The following is a 25,559-nucleotide window of genomic DNA, read 5'->3' as shown; positions in this document are numbered from 1 at the left end:
TTTCTTACAGGGACTCCTACACCATATGTATTTTTTTCTAATGGTTTTAAATTTTGTTCCTGGCATCAGGATTTTTTTTTCCCTTACCTTAAGCCCTCATATAAAATGAATAAAAATGGAATTGATGCTTTGCCTTTTTTCTTGTTCTTGAGGCAGCTTGAAACACCTCCAAGAGGAGAATACATTTTGAAAAAGTTATCTGTAGTATACCATGTGATATCCTTATCAATTATTGCTACATTTTCTTAGTTTTGTTTCTTTGACTAATTATAAAATCCTTAGGAGTAAAAATTGTTTGTATCATATGGTTCTGTTCTTCACAATGTCAAATATAGCCTGGTGTAAAATTAGTTGGTTGTATCTATCTCATAATTATAGAAATAAACTTTTTTTATTAGATTGGTTTCATTAATGAGCTCTTTAATGGAAACTTGTTTTATCTTTGCTTTATGTAGATAAGGAAGGAGTTTGCTAGTACTTTAAGATTTCACTGAAAGTATTTGAACAATTTAATAGAGTAAACTTTTGAGTATCCAGTTAGAAACAAATAGTATGCTAATTGTAAAATATGTATACATTCTCTTATATTGCACTCCCTCTTTAGCAGAAAGATGCGTTTTTCTGTATGTTAGATATCACTACATACAGCAGATATGGTTGCAGCAAAAATCCCTATATGAGATCACCAGCCTAAGCCACTCTTGTCAAGCAGTTTGTTGCAATAAGAGTGCAGTGTAAAAGTTTGGATTTCTCCCTTAAATTTAGATTTCATGAGATTTGGCCTATATGTTTTGAAAATTAAAGTTTTTAACATACTGGGTTGATGATAGGTTTAGTACATAATTGGTTTTAATTGGTGTCATATTGATGCTCTAAGGTTTGGGTTTTCTTTTATGGTTCATTACAGTTACTAAAAATTATTATTAGCTCTTTCTTTTAATGTTTTATTTTATTTATTTATTTATTTTTATTTTTGGCTGTGTCGGGTCTTCGTTGCAGCACTCAGGCTCTTCGTTGCAGTGCGCGGGCTTCTCTCTAGGTGTGGCATGTGGGTTTTCTGTTCCTAGTTGTGGTGCGCGGGCTCCAGAGCGTGTGGACTCTGTAGTTTGCGGCACTTGTGCTCTCTATTTGAGGCGCATGGGCTTAGTTGCTCCACAGCATGTGAGATCTTAGTTTCCCGACCAGGTATCGAACCCACGTCCCCTGCATCGGAAGGCGGATTCTTTTTTTTTTTTTTAATTAATTTATTTATTTTTGGCTGTGTTGGGTCTTCGTTTCTGTGCAAGGCCTTTCTCTAGTTGCGGCAAGCGGGGGCCACTCTTCATCGCGGTGCGCGGGCCTCTCACTGTCGTGGCCTCTCCCGTTGCGGAGCACAGGCTCCAGACGCGCAGGCTCAGTTGTTGTGGCTCACGGGCTTAGTTGCTCCGCGGCATGTGGGATCTTCCCAGACCAGGGCTCGAACCCGTGTCCCCTGCATTGGCAGGCAGATTCTTAACCACTGCTGAAGGCGGATTCTTAACCACTGGACCACCAGGGAAGTCCCCCAAAATTATTATTAGCTCTTGACTGAGGAAGTTGAAATTAGGGTCAGTGCATGAGACTGACATTATTAAAATTAAGCTATGAGAAGACTACGAGGTTTTATCTTTGGATAAAAGCTACTGTAAAGGGCTTCCCTGGTGGTGCATTGGTTAAGAATCTGCCTGCCAGTGCAGGGGACACGGGTTCAAGCCCTGGTCCGGGAAGATTCCACATGCCGTGGAGCAACTCCAGAGCCCAAGAGCCACAACTACTGAAGCCCGCGTACCTAGAGCCCGTGTTCTGCAACAAGAGAAGCCACCACCGTAAGCCCGCGCACTGCAACGAAGAATAGCCCCTGCTCACCGCAACTAAAGAAAGCCCAAGCACAGCAACGAAGACCCAATGCAGCCATAAATAAATAAATAAATGAAAATCTACTGTAAATTAACCCTATAAGTGAGTACTCATTAATGGACATAGTTGCTAAGCATTGACCTTGAGATGAGAAATACACAAGAATGATAAGTATCAATTTTGAAATGCGTTTTTTTTTTTAGTGTGCCTTGGCTCTCAGACTTAGTCTGGTTATAGTGTCTTTGTATCCTTTTTTTTTCCTTTTTCTTCCAGTTTTATTGAGAAATACTTCACATACAGCACTATATAAACTTAAGGTGTACAGCATAATGGTTTCACTTACATACATCATGAAATGATGAGCACACTAAGTTTAGTGGGCGTCCATCATCTCATAAAATTAAAGAAATAGAAAAAAATGATTTTTCCTTGTGATGAGAACTCTTAGGATTTACTCTCTTAGCAACTTTCTTATATAACATACAGCCGTGCTAATTATATTATGTTGTACATTACATCCCTAGTACTTATAACTGGAAGTTTGTACCTTTTGACTACCTTCATCTAGTTCATCCTCTCCTCAACCCTGCCTCTGGTAACCACAGATTAATCTCTTTTTCTATGAGTTTGTTTGTTTGTTTTTGAAGTACAGTTGACTTTCAACACTATGTTAGTTCCAGGTGCACAACACAGTAATATTGATAAATATATTGATATTTCTGTAGTTTCAAAATGATTACCATGGTAAGTCTAGTTACCATGTGTCACAGTATCTTTGTATTCTTCAGCTGGTATTGTAAAACTGTTTTAATTTTGTTTCCATTGACAAATGTAATCTCTGTGGAGATCACGTCTATGTAATAAACTCTTGTTTAAAGAGCATAGCACTGATGATCTGTGGAGGAATTCAAAGGAAATGGTAGATTGGGATCTAACTCTTTGGTGTATTAGCTAGTTGAAGTGTTAAAGAACCAGTGTATTTAACAGACCTGTAAGTATATGACTTTGTAGCATCTGACTTGAATTACATATAAAGAAAAGCTGCTTTGTTTGCAAAATAGCGAATAGGAGCTGGATAATGGAACTACCCTAGTAGATAATCAAAAGACACTGTTGAGGGACTTCTCTGGTGGTCCAGTGATAAAGAATCCACCTTCCAATGCAGGGGACGCGGGTTCGATCCCTTTTTGGGGAACTAAGATCCCACATGCAGTGGGGCAGCTAAGCCCGCACACCTCAGCTAGAGAGCCCGAGTGCCGCAAACTACAGAGTCCACGCACCCTGGAGCCCGTGTGCCACAGCAAAGAGCCCGTGCCGCAACGAAAGATCCCGTACCCCTCAATGAAGACCCCCCCCCGCGTGCTACAACTAGGACCCTATGCAGCCCCCTGCCCCCCAAAAAAAGACACTGTTGAGCTGTCTGGTTACTTCTGTTGATTCCTTCCAGAGTCTCAGAGGGCTTCCTCTATTACTGTTGAAGTAATGAGTGGATAGATAATAGACAGCCAAAACTTTCAAAGCCTTAATGCCTAGTGAGTAAAGGAAGAACTGTTGTGAGGGTATTCACTAGTTTCTGTTGGTCCTGGAGGGGGAGGATTAACCTGCACATGATTGAGTGGTTACTCTGAACAGCTCATATGGAGCCAGAATGGCTCAACAAGTTAATAAAAGGAAAACATTTATGTTACATTTTAGTTAATTAAAAATTGAGCTTAAAAACTTTAAAAAGAGTGATCTTAGTTTTTGAATACTATTTATTTTCAGCCTTTTTAAGTTCTTTTAATGTCCTAAGTTAAATTGATCTTGAAATGAGACCATCTCCTATTTCTCAAACGAATCAGTATTTTTGGCATGTTTCTTCATGGACCCCAGTGATTATAATATTGGGCACTTTGTTAACCATAGGTTTGTGGATGTTTCTTTCATTTATTTATATTTTTAATTTTAATTTTTTGTTTTGTTTTGGCCGTGCCACGGGGCATGTGGGATCTTAGTTCCCCGACCAGGGATCAAACCCATGCCCCCTGCAGTAAATGCATGGAGTCCTAACCACTGAACCACCAGGGGATTCCCTGATGTTTCTTTTAAAATAGAACAGTATTCTTATGGAAAAGCTATAAGTTGGACTTCTAAAATTCAAATGATAATTTAGAGTATGAGGAGCTTGCTGTTATGAATTCTTTCTGTAAGGTAATCATTAAATTGCTTTTCCTGAAAATACAGATTTTTTTCATTTTAGGTATGCTTAATGAAGCAAACCTGAATGGTTCTAAAAATATAGACATGTGTTACGAAAGAAGTATAATAATCTGACACTTAGCTTCCTCACTTAGGTGTGTTCAACTATTTTTTTTTTAAAATTTATTTATTTTTGGCTGCGTTGGGTCTTTGTTGCTGCCCGCGGGCTTTCCCTAGTTGCGGTGAGCGGGGGCTACTCTTTGTTGCGGTGTGTGGGCTTCTCATGCGGTGGCTTCTCTTGTTGCGGAGCGTGGGCTCTAGGCACGCGGGCTTCAGTAGTTGTGGCTCACGGGCTCTAGAGTGCAGGCTCAGTAGTTGTGGCGCACGGGCTTAGTTGCTCCGCGGCATGTGGGATCTTCCTGGACCAGGGCTCGAACCCGTGTCTCCTGCATTGGGAGGTGGATTCTTAACCACTGCGCCACCAGGGAAGCCCCTCAACTGTATTTTCACAGTGCCACTGCATGTGCTTTCTTTGCTTTTGCCTGTATTTGTAATGGGTAGGGAGAAAATATGGATGGTGAATGATGTAATTATGAAGCACAACTGCATTATGTTAATAGAAACAATATAAAGCAGAATTTACTTCCCAGAACAGTTTTAAAATACTCAAATACAGATTTTCTCAAATTTAAAAATATTCAAACCAGGCTAGGCCTAGTGTGGCCAGAGAACCTAGCCACACCAAAAAATACATTTCAAAATTAATACCAATTACTCTTGTGTATTTTTTGTTTCAGGATACCTTTTATCAGTAGCTTTTTTTTTTTTTTTTTTAAGTGCCGTGCCCTGTTAATGAATGCTGATTTATAGAGTTGATAATGTTGTAGGGTGATATGGCTGAAGCTAGTGAGAAGTGGTCAGATTCTGGATAATTTGAAAGCATATCTAACAGGATTTATTGATGAGTTGGATATGGAGATATGAGAGAAAGGAGCCAAAGATGACTTTAAGACTTATGACCTGAGCGGCTGGAAGGATGGAATTGCCATTTGTTGAAATGAGGAAGGCTATAAAGAAGAGCAAATTAGCAGGACTGAAAGATAGTAGTTCAGTTCTGGACATGTTATGAGTTAGATGTCTCTTAGACATCCAGATGGAGCTGTTGAGTGAGCAGTTGCTTATATCATGGAGTTCATAGGAGAATTCTGGCTGGAGATTATAAATGTGGGAGGCATAAGCATCTAGATGGGTTATTTATTTATTTGTTTGTTTATTTATTTATTTCTGCCTTGGGTCTTAGTTGTGACGTGCAGACTTCTCTCTAGTTGTGGTGTGCAGGCTCCAGAGTGTGTGGGCTCTGTAATTCCGGCACGCAGGCTCTCTAGTTGTGGCACACAGGCTCTAGAGCGTGCGGGCTCAGTAGTTGCAGCACGGGCTTAGTTGCCCTGCGGCATGTGGGATCTTAGTTCCCCGACCAGGGATCGAGCCTGCATCCCCTGCATTGGAAGGCGGATTCTTAACCACTGGACTACCAGGAAAGTCTCTAGATGGTATTTTAAAACCATGAGTTTGGATGTGTCACCAAGGAAGTGTGTGTAGCTAGAGAAAAGGTCTAAGACCTGATTCCTGCAGCCCTTCAACATTTAGAGTTTGGGGAGACAAGGAGGAACTAGCAAAGGGGACTGAGAAGAAAGAGCCAGTGAGGTAAGAAAAACCAGGAGTAGGGTGTCCCAGAAGTCAAGTGAAGAAAGTTTTCATAGAAGGAAGAATGGTTAATTATATCAAACTTCCCAAGTAAGATGAGGACTAAGAATTGACATTTGATTGTGACAGCGTTGATGGCATTAATGACTTTGACTGGAATGGTGGTAAAAGCCAGATTTGGAGAAGATTCAAGAGACTAAGGAGATGAGAAATTTGAGGCAGCAAGTATATATGGCTCTTTTGAGCAATTTTGCTACAAAGGGTAGCAGAGAAACGGGGCAATAGCTAAAAGGTGTTATAATCAAGATATATTTTTAATTTTAATTTAAATTTTAAGGGAGAAATTATAACATACTATGTGCTGATAGGAATGGTCCACGTATAAAGGGGGAAATTGATGATAAAATTGTTGCCGGACCAAGTGTCCTTGAGTAAGAAAGAAAGGATGGGATCTAGCGCATAAGTTACAGTATGAGGTAGATGTTCATTCATATATTCTTTCAAAGATGAGCAGCTGTTGTGTCCCTGGCACTGTGTTCAGTGCTGGGAATAAAATGAGGATCAAGATGTGGGCTCTCTGCTCACATGGAAATTGAACCCTCTTGCTGATGTTATTCCCAGATAAGGATCTTGAGACTCACTAATTGAGAAACTTGCTCAAGGTAACTAAAATGTAGATTTGAATCCCACATAACTAAAAACTCACTGTTTCTCAAATTCTCCCTACCTTTAAGCTGTCATCCTACTACACCAAGCCACCATCATCCCTTGCCCTATTAAGCTGACTGGTCAGCCTGTTTTTCCATACAGTCCACTTTCTATCCAGCTGCCAGAATATTCCTTTTTTTTTTTTTCTTTTAATTAATTAATTTTATTTTTGGCTGCGTTGGGTCTTGGTTGCTGTGCGTGGGCTTTTCTCTAGTTGCGGCGAGCGGGGGCTACTCTTCATTGCGGTGAGTGGGCTTCTCACTGCAGTGGCTTCTCTTGCTGTGGAGCACGGGCTCTAGGTGCGCGGGCTTCAGTAGTTGTGGCTGGTGGGCTCTAGAGCACAGGCTCAGTAGTTGTGGTGCACAGGCTTCGTTGCTCCGCGGCATGTGGGATCTTCCCTGACCAGGGCTCGAAGCCGTGTCCCCTGCATTAGCAGGCGGATTCTTAACCACTGCGCCACCAGGGAAGCCCCAGAATATTCCTTTTAGAACATAGGTAATACTCAGTTATTTGTCTGCTCAAATCCTCTGTCTTCCTAAGAAATAAAACTCAAACTTCTAACCATGGTTTAACTTAATCTGGCCCCTGTTCTCCCTTTCCCATCACTGTCTCCTGTGTGGACATTTTATTTTATTTTAATTTTTTAAAATAAATAAGTATTTATTTATTTGGTTGCACCAGATCTTAGTTGCAGCTGGTGGGCTCCTTAGGTGTGGCATGCAAACTCTTAGTTGCGGCATGCATGTGGGATCTAGTTCGCTGACCAGGGATCAAACCTGGACCCCCTGCATTGGGAGCGTGGAGTCTTACCCAGTGCGCCACCAGGGAAGTCCCAGATCTTTTATTTTAATCACTGGCCTATTTGCTGTTCTTCATATATGTCAGTTGTACTCCCCATCTTTTTGTACTTGTTCTATCACCTTGGAATGCTCTTTCCTCAGATTTTTACTTAATTTTCTCTCTTAGGTCTCAGTTCAAATTCACCTTCTCAGGGAGGCCCTTCTATTAAAATACAACCTCTTCTTTCTTTATCCCTTTTCTTTTCTTTTTAAAAAAAATTTTTATTTATTTATTTGGCTGCGCCAGGTCTTAGTTGGGGCTCGCAGGACCTTTTTTTTTTTTGTAGTTGCAGCATGTGGGATCTTTTAGTTGTGGCATGTGAACTCTTAGTTGCGACATGCATGTGAGATCTAGTTCCCTGACCAGGTATCGAACCCGGGCCCCCTGCATTGGGAATATGGAGTCTTAGCGACTGGACCACCAGGGAAGTCCCCCTTTTCTTTTAAAAATTTTTTAAAAATAAATTTATTTATTTTTGGCTGTGTTGGGTCTTCGTTGCTGTGTGTGGGCTTTCTCTAGTTTTGGCGGGCGGGGGCTACTCTTCATTGTGGTGTGCAGGCTTCTCATTGCGGTGGCTTCTCTTGTTGTGGAGCGTGGGCTCGAGGCGCACGGGCTTCAGTAGTTGTGGCATGCGGACTCAGTAGTTGTGGCGCACCGGCTTAGTTGCTCTGTGGCATGTGGGATCTTCCCGGACCAGGGCTCGAACCCATGTCCCCTGCATTGGCAGGCGGATTCTTAACCACTGCACCACCAGGGAAGTCCCTTTGCTTTTATTTTACTTAGCCTTTAACACCTCCTGAAATCATATTGTTTATCTTTTAAATTTTTTTTGTCTTATCAGTAGAATATAAGCCTCATTAATGCCTAGACCTGTCTGTGGTGTTCACTCTTATCTCTAGAATGTAGAAAAATACATGGCTTATGAGTCCATGTCTCGTGAGAGGTCTGGACAAGTTCTCTGAATAGGAAGGGAGCCAGTTATCTGTATAGGGTAGCATTATACATTGGAGCGACTTCAGCTTATATTTTAAAAATAAATTGGATATGGATGGGAATGGGAGGGATTAAAAATATCTGAGGTTTTTATTTATGAGAGTATTATTTCCTCAGTCATCTTGGGGTGGAGGGGGGAGCAGAAATTAGGTTCTCCCAAGAGAAATGTGGGGAAAATCAGAGGAGCCGACTGACAAGGGTAGGTTTTAGTCATTTTGATTTTTGGATAAAGGAAACGTTTGTTACAAATATATTATACCTTTATTGTAAAATATTTAGAAAATATAATAAGGAAAATAAAATTAGAGTAGTTTTTTTCATGCATTGATAACAACTTTTAATATTCTGATACATAGTCATTCTTATCTATACATACATTTATAATCAAAAAACAGAAATTGGCATTGCTAAACTTACTGATGATTTGGGGTAAAATCAGGACTACCAGAGGAAATGTTTAATAGGTAGTTGGAGATCTAGAATTAGGTCCTGGGATGTATGGGATGTATTGAGAGATGACTGTAGAGTTGTAGCCTTTGGGAATGGTTATGATCCTTACGAGTGAAGAAAATACAGTGAATTATGGGAAATAGGGCCATAACTTTGGGAAACATGCAGATTATTATTAGATGGATAGACGAATCACCATGGAAAGGATAGAGGAGTAGTTAAAGATAAGACCAGGTTAGTGGAGGATTCTGAAAGCTTAAGGGAAGAGAATTTTCAGAAGATAAGATCACCAGTGTTAATGCTTGTTGAGAAGGCAAGGATGATGAGACTGAGGAAAGAAAGACTTCTGAATTTGGTCCTTAGAAGTCCATTAGTGACGTTAGGGCATACAGTTTAGTGATAGAAGAAGAAGCCAATTTTTAGAGAGTTAAAGAGAGCGTAGATGCAAGTGCTTTTCAGAGTGAGCTTTTATTAGAAAGATGGTTCTGTAGGGATGTCACTCAGATGATGCCTGATGTCTTATTTATACTTCTCGTAGCTGCACAGTACTAAGCATACAGTAGATGTGTTGAAAGGAATAACTGCATGAGTGAAATAAAACAGATATGGGCCATGTGTTCAAAGCATTTAAAAGTGAAACGAAAGATATAGGCTAAAGAAGGGTTTTTTTGTTTGTATTTTGTTTTGTTATGGGAGATTTGGCATGTTTGAAGATGGAGGAACCACTGGGAAGGAAAGAATGCACTGAGCAAAATAGGACAGTTGAAGAGATGAAGATTTGCGATTATTTCCAGAAGAAGGTAGTGAGAAGAAATGGGCTTATTTATTAGGGTTAAGGAGCTAACCTTTTTTTGGAAAGGAGGTAAATTTCTGAGGTATAAAGAAATGAAGTGAAAATAGATGTTGAGAAAGGTTTTTAGCACTGAGAGGAAAGAATGTTAGGAAACCAGTGGCTTTTCAGGTGATCTCCTTAGAATGAGGTTTAGTGAACGAGGATTGGAGACTTTAAGGAGGTAGACAAATGAGAATAGCTGTCGTGTGAGAACTGTGCTAGAGATTTAGAAGAAGACCTCAAGTTTTACCAGGTAGCAGTGAAGGTGAATCTGATTATTTTGAAAAGGATTGTCTTAAGATAGCACAACTGTAGTAGAGCTTAACAGCAGAAACTTAATCTCTAGTAATAATATTGGCATCTTTTGGATTGCTATTATTATTACTTCATTAATCAGGTCATTTCAGAATATGAAATGTTGATGTAGATGAGTTTCACTAGAAAATTCATCTCATGCAAACACTAATTTACTCTTTAAGACTTTGTGTGTGGATTGCAAATGTTTTAACATAAAAGATTATTTTCAATGTTGTTGACATGGTGGAAATTTGAAGAAAATTGTAGTCTGATACTAAATACTGAGAGGGTTTTTGATTGTTCTAATTTATCATTTAATTTATCATTCTTATATAACTTAATCCTACTTACTATATAATTTTAACTAAGCACACAAAATCTTCAAATGTTGAAAAATTTTTTTCATACTTACTTAAAATGTAATATCCTGATAGAGAAAGGGATAGATTGAAGCACTGGAGTTTTTTTTTTTTTTAAGCCGCGCAGCATGTGGGATCTTAGTTCCCTGACCAGGGATTGAACCCGCGCCCCCTGCATTGGAAGGGCCGAGTCTTAACCACTGGACCGCCAGGGAAGTCCCAGTACTGGAGTTCTAAGTAGTAAAGAATTTGGAGTTGAGGAGAAAATATGAGGAAGACCTCATCAATCTTTCTTTTCAATTATTGTTTTTATAAAAATGCAGAGGTGTTTCCATGAAGATTCATACATGCCTTTTATTCTGTTTTTTTGTGAGAAAAAGACAAATTATAAAAATTCAAAATTTAGAGTTGTTACTACAAATTTTGCACACTTTTATTAATCATTTTCCAATTTTCAATATAGAATATTGTTCTGTGTTGATGCCCTGAAAGTCATTATAATAAAAACTAAGGTTAGCTTTGCAAGATTCAAATTGTCCCCATTTTTCCTTAACCATCTTTCTGTCCCCACCCCCTAAAAAAAAGGCAGCTAGGCTTTGTGGCTCTAAAATCAAATGCTTACATTGGGATTCTAACACAGAGGTTTTATTTCAGGTCTTTGTAGGTAAAATACCAAGAGATTTATATGAGGATGAGTTGGTGCCCCTTTTTGAAAAGGCTGGTCCCATTTGGGATCTACGTCTTATGATGGATCCACTGTCTGGTCAGAACAGAGGGTATGCATTTATCACCTTCTGTGGAAAGGAAGCTGCACAGGAAGCTGTTAAACTGGTATGTGATAAGCAAATGCCCACTGTCTAGCAAGTCATTATTTGAGAGAAATACCTCAATTAAAAACATTTGCAGTTAACATTGTTTCACTTTCTTTAGTTTTTGCTTTGAAAGTTTTTATATTGACTGAGTTGGTATGTGACCGTTGGCTATTTTTTTCTGATTATAAAAGTAAAAAAGAAATGAAAATACCCAAGAAATAAGGTGTTAGAGAAAGTCTCCCATAATTCTAAGAAGTTATTTATTAGAGTGATTAGTATCTAAAATTTCATTGAATATTTGGCTTCTGCAGGTCTCTCTTTTGATCTTAGACAAAAATGTCAATTCTTGCTGTTAAACTTTAGGGTAGGATTCTTAAAGTGTGATGAAGTCTGGGATGGGTTCTGGGGAACATAACTGGGCAACAGTGACTTTTAGGACACAGTTCAGGAAATGGCTGTGAATCTCTCTTGTTTTTGTCATAGCCTAATCATACAGTTTATTTTCTAAGTATATTCTTGTTCTTTTCTATCTTTTTGTTTCCAAGCCCTCCAGTTCTCTCTGTCTTTAATCTTTCTCTCTTTTTCTACTGTTTTATAACGAATCTAGTAATTTCCTTTCTGTAGGGCCTTTTACCCTTTGTACATATTTCAGAGTAGTAGTAGTAGTATTAGCAGTTATGCCAATTAACTATATCTTTGCTCCTGTTCTGTTAAGATACAACCCTCTCAGTAACCCAAAATAGCAATATCATTGTTCCTTGGCATACTCTTTTGCCAGACAGCTAAAGGCCTCACTTAGTCTAGTTCTAGTTCTTCTAGAATGGTAACCTCTTTCACCAAGGCTTTTGGTTTTATTAGTTGCCTCAAAATTAGTTCTACTTCTAGCTTGACCCAGATTTTAGTTTTTATTATGGACTTTTCCTTCCAGTTTGTTTATTCAGTACCGAGAAGTTTTTAAAGCTTTATTTCCTTGTTTCTGACAACATATGGATGATTTTTTTGAAAAAATTACATATCTTTTAGTAAACTAATAGGTAAGTAATGTTAAGCCATTAAAAAGCTAAAGTTTATCAAGGAAATCATCACCATAGCCATTTAAATGAAACATTTTTTATTCCTATCATTTCATATAATTTTATAAGTATTGTGTTTGATATGTAGTTTCAGATGTTGGAATTCTGTGTTTTATGTAAAATGTGAAATTCTTCTAAATTTCTTTACATTGATTAAACATAGCTGGTGTTCTTTATATATTGTTATTTTGCCTGTGGCTTATTTATATCTAATTTCATCTCCAAGGGCAGATGAATGATCAGTCTCAGGTATTTTTTCTGAAATTCTCTAGGAGAAAATCTTCAGATAGATAATACTGAAATATGAAATCAGATCTTTTTAAAGATAAAGTGAATAGCAGTGAAGGTTAAAACTAAAACGAGAGGCTGTAACAAGTTTAAAAATACACATTTTATGTTACGGCAAGCATGAGGGAGCTCAGTGAGTTCATTAAGCAGGGAGTGTTTGACCTTAAATTGTTCAATTTTTTTAGATTGAGATCAGTTGTTCTGAGTTTGGGGTGGTTGTGGGGTGTCTGGTTCTTTTCTTCCTTTCAGTGTGACAGCTATGAAATTCGCCCTGGTAAACACCTTGGAGTGTGCATTTCTGTGGCAAACAACAGGCTTTTTGTTGGATCAATTCCGAAGAATAAGACTAAAGAAAACATTCTGGAAGAATTCAGTAAAGTCACAGGTAAAACAAAAATGTATTTAGAAATTAGTTTTGGGAAATCTGTGGTACTATTTATAAGTGCAAAAAAATGAGGTGTATCTTAATCTAAGAATTCACATGTCTATTCAGTGTCTAAATTGCCTCCTTTCTTCTTTTTAGTGGTTTGGACTAAGCAGCTTCCCTCATAGCCTCAATTTCTTGGAATGTCCTCTTTACTTTGCCTTAATTGAACCCTAGCTTTTGACACAGTCTTTGCCCTGGTAGCCCTCAAGTGAAGGAAGGCTTTTCCCCCTTGACATTCAGTGTGCTTTAGGGCTAAGGGGGTGAGAGTTCTTAATCTGCCTTCTTCCTCTTACCTTGTCTAGATCAGATTTTTCCAGATTTCCAATTCTAAATCCATGGAAGTGATTGAAAAGAACATTTTATATCACAGATTTATATACATTTATATATAACTGAAACAAAATTTAACAAAATTATATTTTCACTTACTGCATATGATTTAGTCTGACATTTCCTATTCCATTTCATTGTTTTAAATGCTAATGGAGATCCACTAATGCTAGCTGCATTTAAAAAAACACTTTTAGACCATTACTTCTCCATCCCATATAAAAACCATTATTTCTTTACATTTTTGTCATCCAGACATATGCTACAGATAAACAATCCTTTCCCCCTCCTTCAAGCTGTCACCTATTGCTCTTCTGGTTTCAGTCTTGCATTAATTGAAGATTTTTTCTGGTTCACAGTCTTTCTCTTCTGCCCGAAATTGACTTATTGTTAGGACTTTTAACATCTATGTGGATGAACCATCCAATGCTGTAACCTCCTAGTTTTATGACTGCCTCATCTCTGGTCCTTCACTTCAGCTCTCCCACATCCAAATCACATTCTGGATCTTGCTGCTAGGAGTAAAATCTAAGCACTCTTAAGGATATGGATGGTATTTAAAAGTAGGGACCACCTAGAAAGAACATATATGGAAAGATGAGGGTACAGGACTAAGACCAGAGGTACACCAGTTTTAAGCAATTACTTTTATTCTTGGTAAAAATAGTAACTTTTAAAAAGTTAGATTCAAGGATGATTTTTGGTCATGATTAGTTGTTGAGTGTTCTCTTGGATTTATATTATAATTTGGTTTTTAAGTTCCTTGGTAGTATTTTCATAAATTTTAAGCTCACGTTATGTCAAACACTCTAAAATGTATGTCAGAATACAGTAGTTGGATTTGTTCATGGCTGTACCTTCAGGATCCCTAAAATTTAAAAGGGAACATAAAACACTGTCCCTAGCTCCATATCTAATAACGCTGATTTAATTGTCTACTAGGTAATTAGCAAATCATTTTGAGGCTTCTTCAGTTATTTTTTGCTCTTCGGCAAGTGGATTTAGGTCTGCCTAATCGCTAAATGTGTGGTGGATGCTTTTGGCTTATATATCTGGCTGTTGGTTTAACAGAGGGTTTGGTGGACGTTATTCTCTATCATCAACCCGATGACAAAAAGAAGAATCGGGGGTTCTGCTTCCTTGAGTATGAGGATCACAAGTCAGCAGCACAAGCCAGACGCCGGCTGATGAGTGGAAAAGTAAAAGTATGGGGAAATGTAGTTACAGTTGAATGGGCTGACCCTGTGGAAGAACCAGATCCAGAAGTCATGGCTAAGGTAAATGCAATTGCTTGGGTTGGGGGTGCGGTTGTCATTTAAATTTTGTACTCAGAATAATGCTCGAATATTTCAAATTTTACAGTAAATACAAATTGTAGCCCTTGATCTTAACCATTTAGACACCAAATTTAACAGTCTGTCTTGGTATCCAGCAATTTCCATTAACCATTCCTTTTTCTGCAGATTAAATGTGTAAAAGGAACTGAAATAAAATCCCTTCAATTAAGTGTTTGTTTAGTGCTAGGCACTATGAGAGATACAAGGTTAAAAAGTTAAGAAGAAAAGAAAAAAGACAAGGTCTTACTGAATAAAGAGAGAAGTAATGTTCTAGTGATTATGAGTTATAATCTTCATTGACCATACTATGACTTTTATTACATGGCCGTGAACTATATTTCATTGAGATTTATAGTTTACTTTCCTTTTTCTTTTTTTAAAGCTTTTCTTTTTTAATGATCAAGCTCCCTTAGAGTATTGTCTCCATGAAGACAGGCAAAGGGTTATCACGTTTGCTGTTATACAGTAGTGGCAAAATATGCATGGCAAGTCCTGTAGCGGGCCCTCACTTTCATCCTAAGTCCTGTACTTGCATTGCCAGTATCTTTGCCTGGTAAAGGATGGTTCCAAGGGTTCTGGTTCTTAGGCTTTCCTCTGGGAGACTCCTGGGGTTGAAGGGACACATCTGAAGTTGCATCTCTGCTGCTTTTAGTGAGTTTTCAAGTAATTTGGTGTATGTCTCTTTCCTTTTCGGAGGCAGCAACTCTATGGATGGTGATAAATGAGTGGTTGGATTATTCTGGACTGAGAAGTCTTTTTCCTCAAGCTTTTTATTCCAGATTCTGAGGAGACAGTCCTCACTCTTGATTAGTTTGGAGGAGAGCCCTGGTTTATACTAGCATGGTAAAAGTTTTTGTAAGCAAAAGCATTTTTGGATTAAGCAAAGAAGATTCATTGAGAATGAACTGGAGAGACTCAGATGTGTCGCTCACTCTTTTTCTTATATTCTTTGAGTAGATAGGTGTCAAGGAAAGGGACTGGGAATCTAAAGAGCCCTGATATTTTATTTTTATTTATTACTAGCTTGATTTTAATTCCACTTGTTTCTTCTCCTAATACAATTGTGACTTTGAGCAAACTTACTGAATTTGGATGTTATCTATTTTATTGGAGTTGGATAAATCTCTTTACAAGATCTCTTACAACTTTGAATCTACCTTGTAGAAACTGACTGTAGCCTGTATTTCATTTCCTATAAAAACATTTTAAAAATAGCTTATAGATTGAGAGGGGAATGACATCCCTAGAATATCTAAAGTATAGCCAGTAATTTGCTTATTCGACCACTTTTCACATACCTCTGGTAACCTTTCAGGTTGAAATTCATCCTAAATCTTTTTATAAGATTAGAAAAACCTCATGATTTTATTCTAGTAACTATTCTTCCTGGATCAAAAACAAGTTTCAGAATGAAAAGGAAGCCTCTATAAACTTGAACAATGCCGATTTGAATAAACTTGACTGGATAATGCTCCTTTATTGTTTTCTATTCCGGGGTTGGGCAAGGGGGAGTATACCCAATAGTATAAAGCTTCTGCTGTTGATTCACTGTATCAGTGTTATCATTCATTGAAGATTTTTTTGCCAAGTTGGGTCATTTCTATAATCAACCAGAACCAAAGAGCCTAAATGTATCTTTCTTTCTTTTTTTTTTAATTTTTATTTTTATATTGGATTATAGTTTGATTTACAGTGTTATGTTAGGTTCAGGTATACATAAATATATCTTTCTTAAAGGGACCTTTTTCCTATTGAATGTTTTAAACACAGTTTCAACTAGTAATTTTTATATAGGATGCTTTGGTTTCATCTCAGAAAAGAATAAAAGATCCATGTTGAGTTTAAAAAAAAAGGTAAATAAACCAATTGGAGGCCTGTCTAATGTAGAATTAGACTTCAGTATGACAACATTGAGAAAGATAAAGGGTGTAATGATAGAGGTGGAAAACTTTCCTCCCTTGAATTAATGTCTTCTCCCCAAATCCTTTTTACTCAGATAGCCCTTTATCTGAGGCGACAATTTGTTCGGTAGGTGTGTTAATTTTTTTTTTTTGAATGAGTAATGTATTTCCTTAGTTCACAAATCAAAATTATACATAGAAATTCATCCTAAATCCTAAGTAGGAAGTCCTACCTCCACCTCTAGCCCCATCTACCATGTCCTCCTTGTCTCTTGTAGACATCCAGTGTTAATGGTCTCTGGTTTGTCCTTTTAGTGCTTCCTTGGACAAACACAGGCAAATATTAGTATATATTCTTTCCTTCCCTACTTCTTGCACAAATGGCTACTGGTAGCTGTATTAATGATCTATGTTTGCTTTATTCACTGTCATATTTCATCTCTAAGGAAGTATACCGTTATTTTATGTACCACTAAGAAATTATAAAATGCTGCCAATTAAACTATGACAAGTGCTTATCTGTCACATTGACTGTAAATTAGATCCCTATTTGGAGGTATAAAAATGGGGGAAAAAATCTTAGCAACAGTGTATCCTCGCATTTTTTTCAAAGTAGCTCTTAGAGCTCTTCTTAATTTTTTGACTACGTAATTTTCCGTTTTGTAGATGTACCATAGTATATTCAACCAGCTGGGCATTGGATGTTTCTAATCTTTTGTTATTATAGTACTCCAATGAGTAAGCTTATATCGTTTCAGTTAATTCAAGAGCAAATATATCTGTAGGATAGATTCTTGAGGATAGAATTGTGGGCCAAAGGGTAAATGCATCTGTAATTATTAAGATATTGACCATATTCTCTGTAGGAGGTGTACTTGTATTCTGCTCCCCACCAGCAGAATACAACAGGCTGATGTTCCTCATCCTTGTCAAAAGAGGATAGGATCAAACTTCTGGGTTTTGCCAAATCTCATAACAAATGGTACCTCAAAGCTGTTATGATTTGCTTCTCTTTACTAAGCATGCGTGAGTTTACGTTTTTTATACATTTAAGGACCATTTTGTGTTTCTTTGTATGAACCATGTATTCATGAATTTTGCCTCTTTCCATTCATTTTGTTTTTCTGTTGATCTTTTTCTTATTTTCTGGAGCTCTGATATGAAAGAGATTAACTCTTTGTGATATAAGTTGTTTTCTGACTTTGCTTATGGTATTTTTCTACTGTGTAGAAGTCATTTCTTTTCAGTAGTTGAATTTTTCAGTCCTTCGTAGTTTATAGATTTTAAGTCACAAAGCCTTCTCCAAGTGCAGTGTTACATAAAGGAATTGCCTTTATTTTCTTCTAATGCTTTCAACATCTCCCCCTTTTAAATTTTTTATCTATTTGGACTTTATCCCGGTGTATAATGTGAGGTATGGATCCAATTTTCATCTTTATTCAGATTAACACTACACTGATTAAATGATTTAAGCATTGAATTGATAGAGTTTGTTATGTCTAGTAGAGCTAGTCTCTAAATTTTGTTCTTATTTTTTTCCTGGCTCTTCCTGCTTGTTTAGTTTTTCATATGAACTTTAGAATCAGCACATCCAGTTCTGGGGGGTAAAAACAAAAACTTGTTGTTTTAGGGGGACTTAGGGACCATATTAAATTTGTAAATTAACTTAGTAATAAATATATTTTGGTTCCTTGAAGGTCCTGTTCACAGTATTAGTTACTTTTAACGACATGGCAGGAGAAGGAACTGATAATTTATATAAATTGGTAACTAATAGAATCATTTTCTTGGTACTTTTCATACTTTCTATCATAGCACTTTTTTTTTTTATTGAAGTATAGTTGATTTACAATGTTTTGCCAGTCTCTGCTGTACAGCAGAGTGACTCGGTTATACACATATATACAATTTTTTAAATATTCTTTTGTATTATGGTTTATCACAGGATATTGAATATAGTTCCCTGTGCTATACAGTAGGACCTTGTTTATCCATTCTACATGTGATAGTTTGCACCTACCAACCCCAAACTCCCAGTCCATCCCTTCCCCCCGCCCCCCGACCCCAGCCCTTGGCAAGCACAAGTCTGTTCTTCACGTCTATATCACAGCACTTTTTTTTTTTTTTAACACTTCCATAAATTGCCATTTATTTTCTTTATAATCTTAACATTTTAGTAGATTTACAATACCGTATTTTTGAACAGTTTTGTATACTTTTTTTTTAAGCATTAATCTATATACCATTTACCTTACTAAAAATAGTGTACAGAAATACAGTAGCACAGTATCATTAGCCTCCAAGTTACAATATACTTCTTTTTTTTTCACACACACACACACACACACACACACTGTATTTTATTTTTACAAGAGATAAACTGACACGAAGCATTGTAAATGGATGACCACAACAAAAGCAACAATGATTGCAATTACCAAACACGAAACACACTCATACTATGTCATAATATTGACATTCAGTCCCCAGTAATCCTCCACTGTAACAGCTCCTTTACTTTGCAGTGAAAATTGATTTGTATACTTTTTGCCTCTCAGTCCTTGTGGGATTTTTTTTTCTTTTTTTTTTTATTTAAACAGAAAGTCACAAAAATTATAATCATCCTCATCAGTTCGCTCAGTCCCATGTAATTAATTTATTTTTCATCTTGATCTTTTGTTAGCACTTTTATGAATTCATCAGTTTTCCATTAGAGTTCTGAAAATGCTTATTTATTCAGTTCAGCAGTATAGTCAGTTACCAGATCACAGCACTTTTAACACTTAATGTTTTAGAGAAGAAAAGCCTATGCCATGAAGATAAGAAGAAATACTTTAATATAGGACTTCAGCTAAAATTAAGTAGCCAATGCCAATTTGTATATTTGTTATATTAGGTGAAAGTTTTATTTGTGAGAAACTTGGCTACTACAGTGACAGAAGAAATATTGGAAAAGTCGTTTTCTGAATTTGGAAAACTTGAAAGAGTGAAGAAGTTGAAAGATTATGCATTTGTTCATTTCGAAGACAGAGGAGCAGCTGTTAAGGTAGAAAATTTAAAATTTTGTTTTTTGATACTTGAATTTTGTTGAAACTTGCTAAACACATAAAGTGACTTTAAAAACAAATAAAATTGTTTTCAGCTTTTACCGAACTCTGGAACTTTCTTTTAATAATCTCTGTGAAGTGGTAGTAGTATAACAGGTAAGACTCCATATTTCAAAGCCTGATTATTACTAACTGGGTTTGTGATCTCAGGCAAGTTATTTTTAATCTCTGTATTATTTTTGTAAGCCTAAGGTTTGATAGCATGATACCTTGGAAATGTTACAAGGAATAGTAATTAGCTGGTGTAAATACTAAAATGGTAATGAGTGTACTGTAACTACTTTGTTTACCTTGGTTTGTGGACCTATGAATGGAACTGAGCAGTGTACATGGCTTCATACCTAGTACAACACATTTAATTCAGTAGCTGTGCTCTGAGGGAATGGTTAGTTCTTCATAGTTTTGCCTTTCTTTAGTCATTTTAGAATTCTCATAGTATTGACTGTGTTTTGCCAGTTTCAGTAGTTTTTAGAAATATTTCTTGCATGGAATAGTTAATTTATTTGTTGATGATAGTATTGAAAAGTGTGAAAAAAGCCTTTTCATATGGTGTCTAGAACATATAACCCGAATACTCTGCTGCTTTCTGATGGTAATGGATCAGCACCATCCTTAGTGGGTGAAATTTCAGGTTTCTTCTTCCTCTTGTTCCTCTCTCCTTTCTGGGGGAAGGCGGGGGAGGGGTGGAGGGGAGGGGGATGACAAAACAAAAGACAAGACAAAATAAAAGCTTTTTTATGTAATTGGGGAGATAGATCTGAAATCCTTGGTGACTCAGGCCTGGTTCTTTTTCTACATGTTCTGTCGGTTAAAGTGATGCCACCTCTAATTTGAGCAGTTTTTGTTTCCTGCTCAGGGTACTGCTTTAAAATGTGCCTTACAGAATCTTTGACTAGTTAGAATTTATTGGTTTGCTTTTTCATGGAAGCTAATTAGTGAGACAATATTGCTTATAAAATTCACAGCTTAATACAGAATTTAATGTGTGGCTTCTGAATTGCCAATGGTACGAAGGACAGATAACTAATACATTTATACCTTCTAAATACTCCTTTTGAATCAGTTGGTATTAAATAACTAATTAATTTAAAATAATTTTCAAGGGTGGTTTGCCAAAGAAGTCTCTGAAGTTATAAGATTTCTAGCTCAGTAACTGGAAATCAGAGGATGGCCAGAGGGGAGAGTAGACAGATGCCCCATTCTCTCGTTTATACCAGGAAGCTTCTATAGACTCATTTAGTTGCTTCAGTTGAAGCAGCCAAAAGCTAAGGTGGTAAAGGGGAAAAACTAGTTAGAGGAAGATACTGATTTAATCTTTGTCTAGATACTTGTAAAGCACTAAATGTTCTTTATGGATAGAGCATTTTATTATGTATATCCAGAGAGGAAAAGGTTGTATAGGGAACAGAAAAGCTGTGGTGAGGAGGTGAGACTTTGTTACTGAGTTACCTGAACCCTGAACCCTATGGCAGAGGCTATTAGGTGGAACTACATAAATTAAAAAACTAGAGCCTAGAATACTTTTGATTACTGCTTTCCAGGTGAGTACTTGAATCTTCATTAGTTCAGGCCTTTGCTAGGCTTTGTGCTTTTAACTATTCAGGCAAAGTATGTTCCAGGTTAAGCATTGTGGGGCTTTTTTTGGTATCTTATTGAATTTCACTGATAACCTCATTTATGTTTCAAATCCTTAAAATTTTTATAGAACAACAGTTTAAGACCTACATGTTGAATGCCACATGTTTGTTTAAAAATTTGAATCCTGAAAAGTTTGTTACTACTGGCACTTTTTCCAGATGTGAATTTGCTGCTTTGGTTTGGCTAAGCTTGGAAGTTATTTGGAATTAAGTTTTTGGATTTAAGTAGCAGCAACAGGCAGCTCTCTGGCAATCTTTTATCTTTTTTTTATTTTTATTTTTATTTATTTTAATTTTAAATTATTTATTTATTTATTCATTTATTTAATTTTTGGCTCCATTGGGTCTTCGCTGCTGCACGAGGGTTTTCTCTGGTTGCTGAGAGTGGGGGCTACTCTTCGTTGTGGTGTGCGGGCTTCTCATTGCGGTGGCTTCTCTTGTTGCAGAGCACAGGCTCTAGGCGCCTGGGCTTCAGTAGTTGTGGCACACAGGCTTCAGTAGTTGTGGCTCGCGGGCTCTAGAGCGCAGGCTCAGTAGTTGTGGCGCACGGGCTTAGTTGCTCCGCGGCATGTGGGATCTTCCCCGACCAGGGCTCGAACCCGTGTCCCCTGCATTGGCAGGTGGATTCTTAACCACTGCGCCACCAGGGAAGCCCCAATCTTTTATCTTTTTAAATATAATGGTGGGACATCAGTTTTGTTCTCAACATAATTTACACATAAGAATGTAAGATTGAGGGGAACAAGTACTTTCTTTGTGTATTTTTTTTTAACTTGGTGGGTATATTCATCTTGCAAATTAAAATAGTTGTGAAGTAAATTGCTTATCAAGTGTATTAATGGCACAGATATGTTTGTTATGTTTAAAGTACTGTTATGTGTAAAGTAAATTTATTTCCTAATTTTGTATAGGCCATGGATGAAATGAATGGCAAAGAAATAGAAGGGGAAGAAATTGAAATAGTCTTAGCCAAGCCACCAGACAAGAAAAGGAAAGAGCGCCAAGCTGCTAGACAGGCCTCCAGAAGCACTGCGTGAGTCTACATTTTAGTAAATACATCTTTGAACAGAGAATAACTTGATAACAGAGATCAGGTAATTTAAAAAGTCAGGAAGAGTCTTGAAGCAAACTAACTTGTTTTTTCTTTTCTCCCTTCCCTCCATTGCTAGGTATGAAGATTATTACTATCACCCTCCTCCTCGTATGCCACCTCCAATTAGAGGTCGAGGTCGTGGTGGGGGGAGAGGTGGATATGGCTACCCTCCAGATTACTATGGCTATGAAGATTACTATGATGATTACTATGGTTATGATTATCACGACTATCGTGGAGGCTATGAAGATCCCTACTACGGCTATGATGATGGCTATGCAGTAAGAGGAAGAGGAGGAGGAAGGGGAGGGCGAGGTGCTCCACCACCACCAAGGGGGCGGGGAGCACCACCTCCAAGAGGTAGAGCTGGCTATTCACAAAGGGGGGCACCTTTGGGACCACCAAGAGGCTCTAGGGGTGGCAGAGGGGGTCCTGCACAACAGCAGAGAGGCCGTGGTTCCCGTGGATCTCGGGGCAACCGTGGGGGCAATGTAGGAGGCAAGAGAAAGGCAGATGGGTACAACCAACCTGATTCCAAGCGCCGTCAGACCAACAACCAACAGAACTGGGGTTCCCAGCCCATCGCTCAACAGCCGCTTCAGCAAGGTGGTGACTATTCTGGTAACTATGGTTACAATAATGACAACCAGGAATTTTATCAGGATACTTATGGGCAACAGTGGAAATAGACAAGTGAGGGCTTGAAAATGATACTGGCAAGATACGATTGGCTCTAGATCTACATCCTTCAAAAAAAAATTGGCTTATCTGTTTCATCTTTAAGTAGCAGTTTGCTGCCATTTGTATTGGGCTGAAGAAATCACTATTGTGTATATACTCAAGTCTTTTTATTTTTTCCTCTTTTCATAAATGCTCTTGGACATTATTGGGCTTGCAGAGTTCCCTTATTCTGGGAGTTACAATGCTTTTATCCTTTCAGGCTTCATTTTAGCTTCAAAACAAGCTGAGCACACTGTTAAATCATGATTTTGCAGAACCTTTGGTTTTGGACAGCTTCATTTTTTGGATTTGGGATAGATTACCTAGCAGTATGGAGTATGCTGTAAATAAAAATACAAGCTAGTGCTTTGTCTTAGTAGTTTTAAGAAATTAAAGCAAACAAATTTAAGTTTTCTTGTATTGAAAATAACCTATGATTGTATGTTTTGCATTCCTAGAAGTAGGTCAACTGTGTTTTTAAATTGTTATAACTTCACACCTTTTTGAAATCTGCCCTACAAAATTTGTTTGGCTTAAACGTCAAAGCCGTGACAATTTGTTCTTTGATGTGATTGTATTTCCAATTTCTTGTTCATGTAAGATTTCAATAAAACTCAAAAATCTATTCAAAACATTACCTATTTCAAATTCAATTGTGTCCTAAAACATTATTTTATTCGTAATCCTTGCAAGGAATATTGTTTTCAAACTATAACTGCCTATGTGAGTGATCAAATTCATGCAAAATTTCTTGTCTATTCCAGTATGTATCGTGGATATCAGACTGAGAATTAGACTAAATTCTAGTATTTATTCCAAATAGCACTGCACTGATTGATGTTCTCTCATAGTCTTTTCTAATTTGGCAATTTTATCCTTTATTTTTATTAAAAACAGGTTCAAAGGCTTTTGAACATTCTTGCAGGCATTGGATAATTTGCGTTAAATAAAATGGGGTTGGGGAAGCAGACTGCAATTTATTTTGACCCACATTCTTTCTATAAAGGATAATTTGTTGTCTGAAGACCTTATTTGCTGGAGTGAATGTACATAACAGGAAAAAATGTTAGTACTGTGGCGTCAATTGCTCTGCGGACTAAACTTCATGTAAACTTTTAGTATACATGATTGTGACTACCACTTCTACTGGTTTAGGAATATAATTTCCTATTGCTATGTAAATTTACTCTGAGAAACACTCATGCCTTATTAAGAGAGGCTTAAAAATATCCAGTAGTCCTACTTCTGCTTTCTGTTAATAACCTCTTATTTTAATTTTTTTTACTACTCGAATGGCTAAAGTTTTGTTGGCCAAGTCATAGCATCTATTTCCATTTCCTTTAGAAATTCTGATTTATTGTAACTACTTTTTTTTGCTTGAGAATAAAAGGAACAAAAGAATCTGACCCTAACAGTGCAGAAAACTCTGTCACTTTCAAATTACCAATAAAATTTTCCCTTCTATTCTATTCTTAGGTGGATCTAAAATGTTTTTAAATTATAAAAATAAGCCATTGGAGAATAATTAAAATGGGCACACCTTTATTTTGTGTTTTGTTCTTGTTTGGTGTCTTTTATGACAGGAGTATTAGATTTCAAAATTATAAGCCACTTAATTCCTTGTGAGCTCAGGTAGATCATATTTTGGGTTTCATGGCTTCTCTTTTGACTTTGAGGAGGAAAATGAATATTTGCTGATGAAAGTCAATATATCTGATTTCTCTTTAAAAGTACACTTATTACATAGTACAGTAAGTTAACAGACCTTGTTAATAGTCCTTTTATGTTTTGGAAGCTGATAAAGGAATTATATATAATTGCTGTGTATAGTAGTGTCAAGTTAACATGGGTATCTATTCGATGAAGCTTAGAGCTGGTTGTTTTTCTTATGCCCATGTATGCAAGTAAAGACACCAAACATTCTTTAAATTCTGCCTTTAAACTTTGAAAATACAATTTGAAGCTATAGCTATAAATCTAAATAAGACTTAAGTAAAACCTTGATTTTTCTTGGAAAGAAGAGAGGATCTAGAAATAAAATTTGAATTGTTTGTATTTCTTACAACTTAGATGTTACCAGCTACAAAGTTCTTAGGAACAAAATTAGGAATGGGAATAGAAGTGATTCTGAAAAAGTAATATATGTGCTTCCCCCGCCCATCCTAAAATATAAACCCTAGCAAGAACATAAAAATCAAACCTAGGTTCCCTGTCAAAATCCTTTTCTTTAATTACAAATTATATTTCGCTCTCACCAATTAAAAATATATCTATAGAGGTGTCCCTCTAATATTGCCTTATAGGTTTTTTAACAGACAGACAAAACTTTATAAGCATTAAATCTCACTCTAGAGCTTTTCCCTTGTTGATGTCTTCTTGTAAGCTATTACGAGAAAATAGCTTCAGAGCTGAAATTTTCACAGAAGTAAATTTAACAATCTAAATAATATACAAACCTGAAAAATGTCAGTTGAGGAGATTTTTATTCTAGATTTGCATGAGGTTTTTTCTTAAATACGCACAAATTATGAGTTCTGGGAAATCTGATTTCCGACTCTCCTGCCATCTTTTTTGTTCCCCAACCTAATTCATTTGGTT

The 25,559-nt window shown here is 37.0% G+C and overlaps 1 protein-coding gene across 3 annotated transcripts in view; it reads left to right on the top strand.

Annotated features, from left to right (window-relative positions):
- HNRNPR (heterogeneous nuclear ribonucleoprotein R) overlaps positions 1-23,598 on the top strand; it is a 33,923-nt gene extending 10,325 nt beyond the window's left edge. For all 3 annotated transcript variants that reach the window (XM_059915841.1, XM_059915847.1, XM_059915856.1), the window contains 6 exons: positions 10,891-11,067; positions 12,659-12,794; positions 14,238-14,443; positions 19,301-19,450; positions 22,060-22,181; positions 22,318-23,598. In XM_059915841.1, the coding sequence (XP_059771824.1) occupies positions 10,891-11,067; positions 12,659-12,794; positions 14,238-14,443; positions 19,301-19,450; positions 22,060-22,181; positions 22,318-22,930 (1,404 nt within the window). In that variant the 3' untranslated portion in view covers positions 22,931-23,598. The remainder of the gene's footprint in view (positions 1-10,890; positions 11,068-12,658; positions 12,795-14,237; positions 14,444-19,300; positions 19,451-22,059; positions 22,182-22,317) is intronic.
- Positions 23,599-25,559: the final 1,961 nt, after the last annotated feature.

Source organism: Balaenoptera ricei, chromosome 1, assembly GCF_028023285.1.
Source record: "Balaenoptera ricei isolate mBalRic1 chromosome 1, mBalRic1.hap2, whole genome shotgun sequence".
Lineage (NCBI taxonomy): Eukaryota > Metazoa > Chordata > Mammalia > Artiodactyla > Balaenopteridae > Balaenoptera > Balaenoptera ricei.
This window is presented reverse-complemented; position numbering and strand designations above follow the sequence as displayed.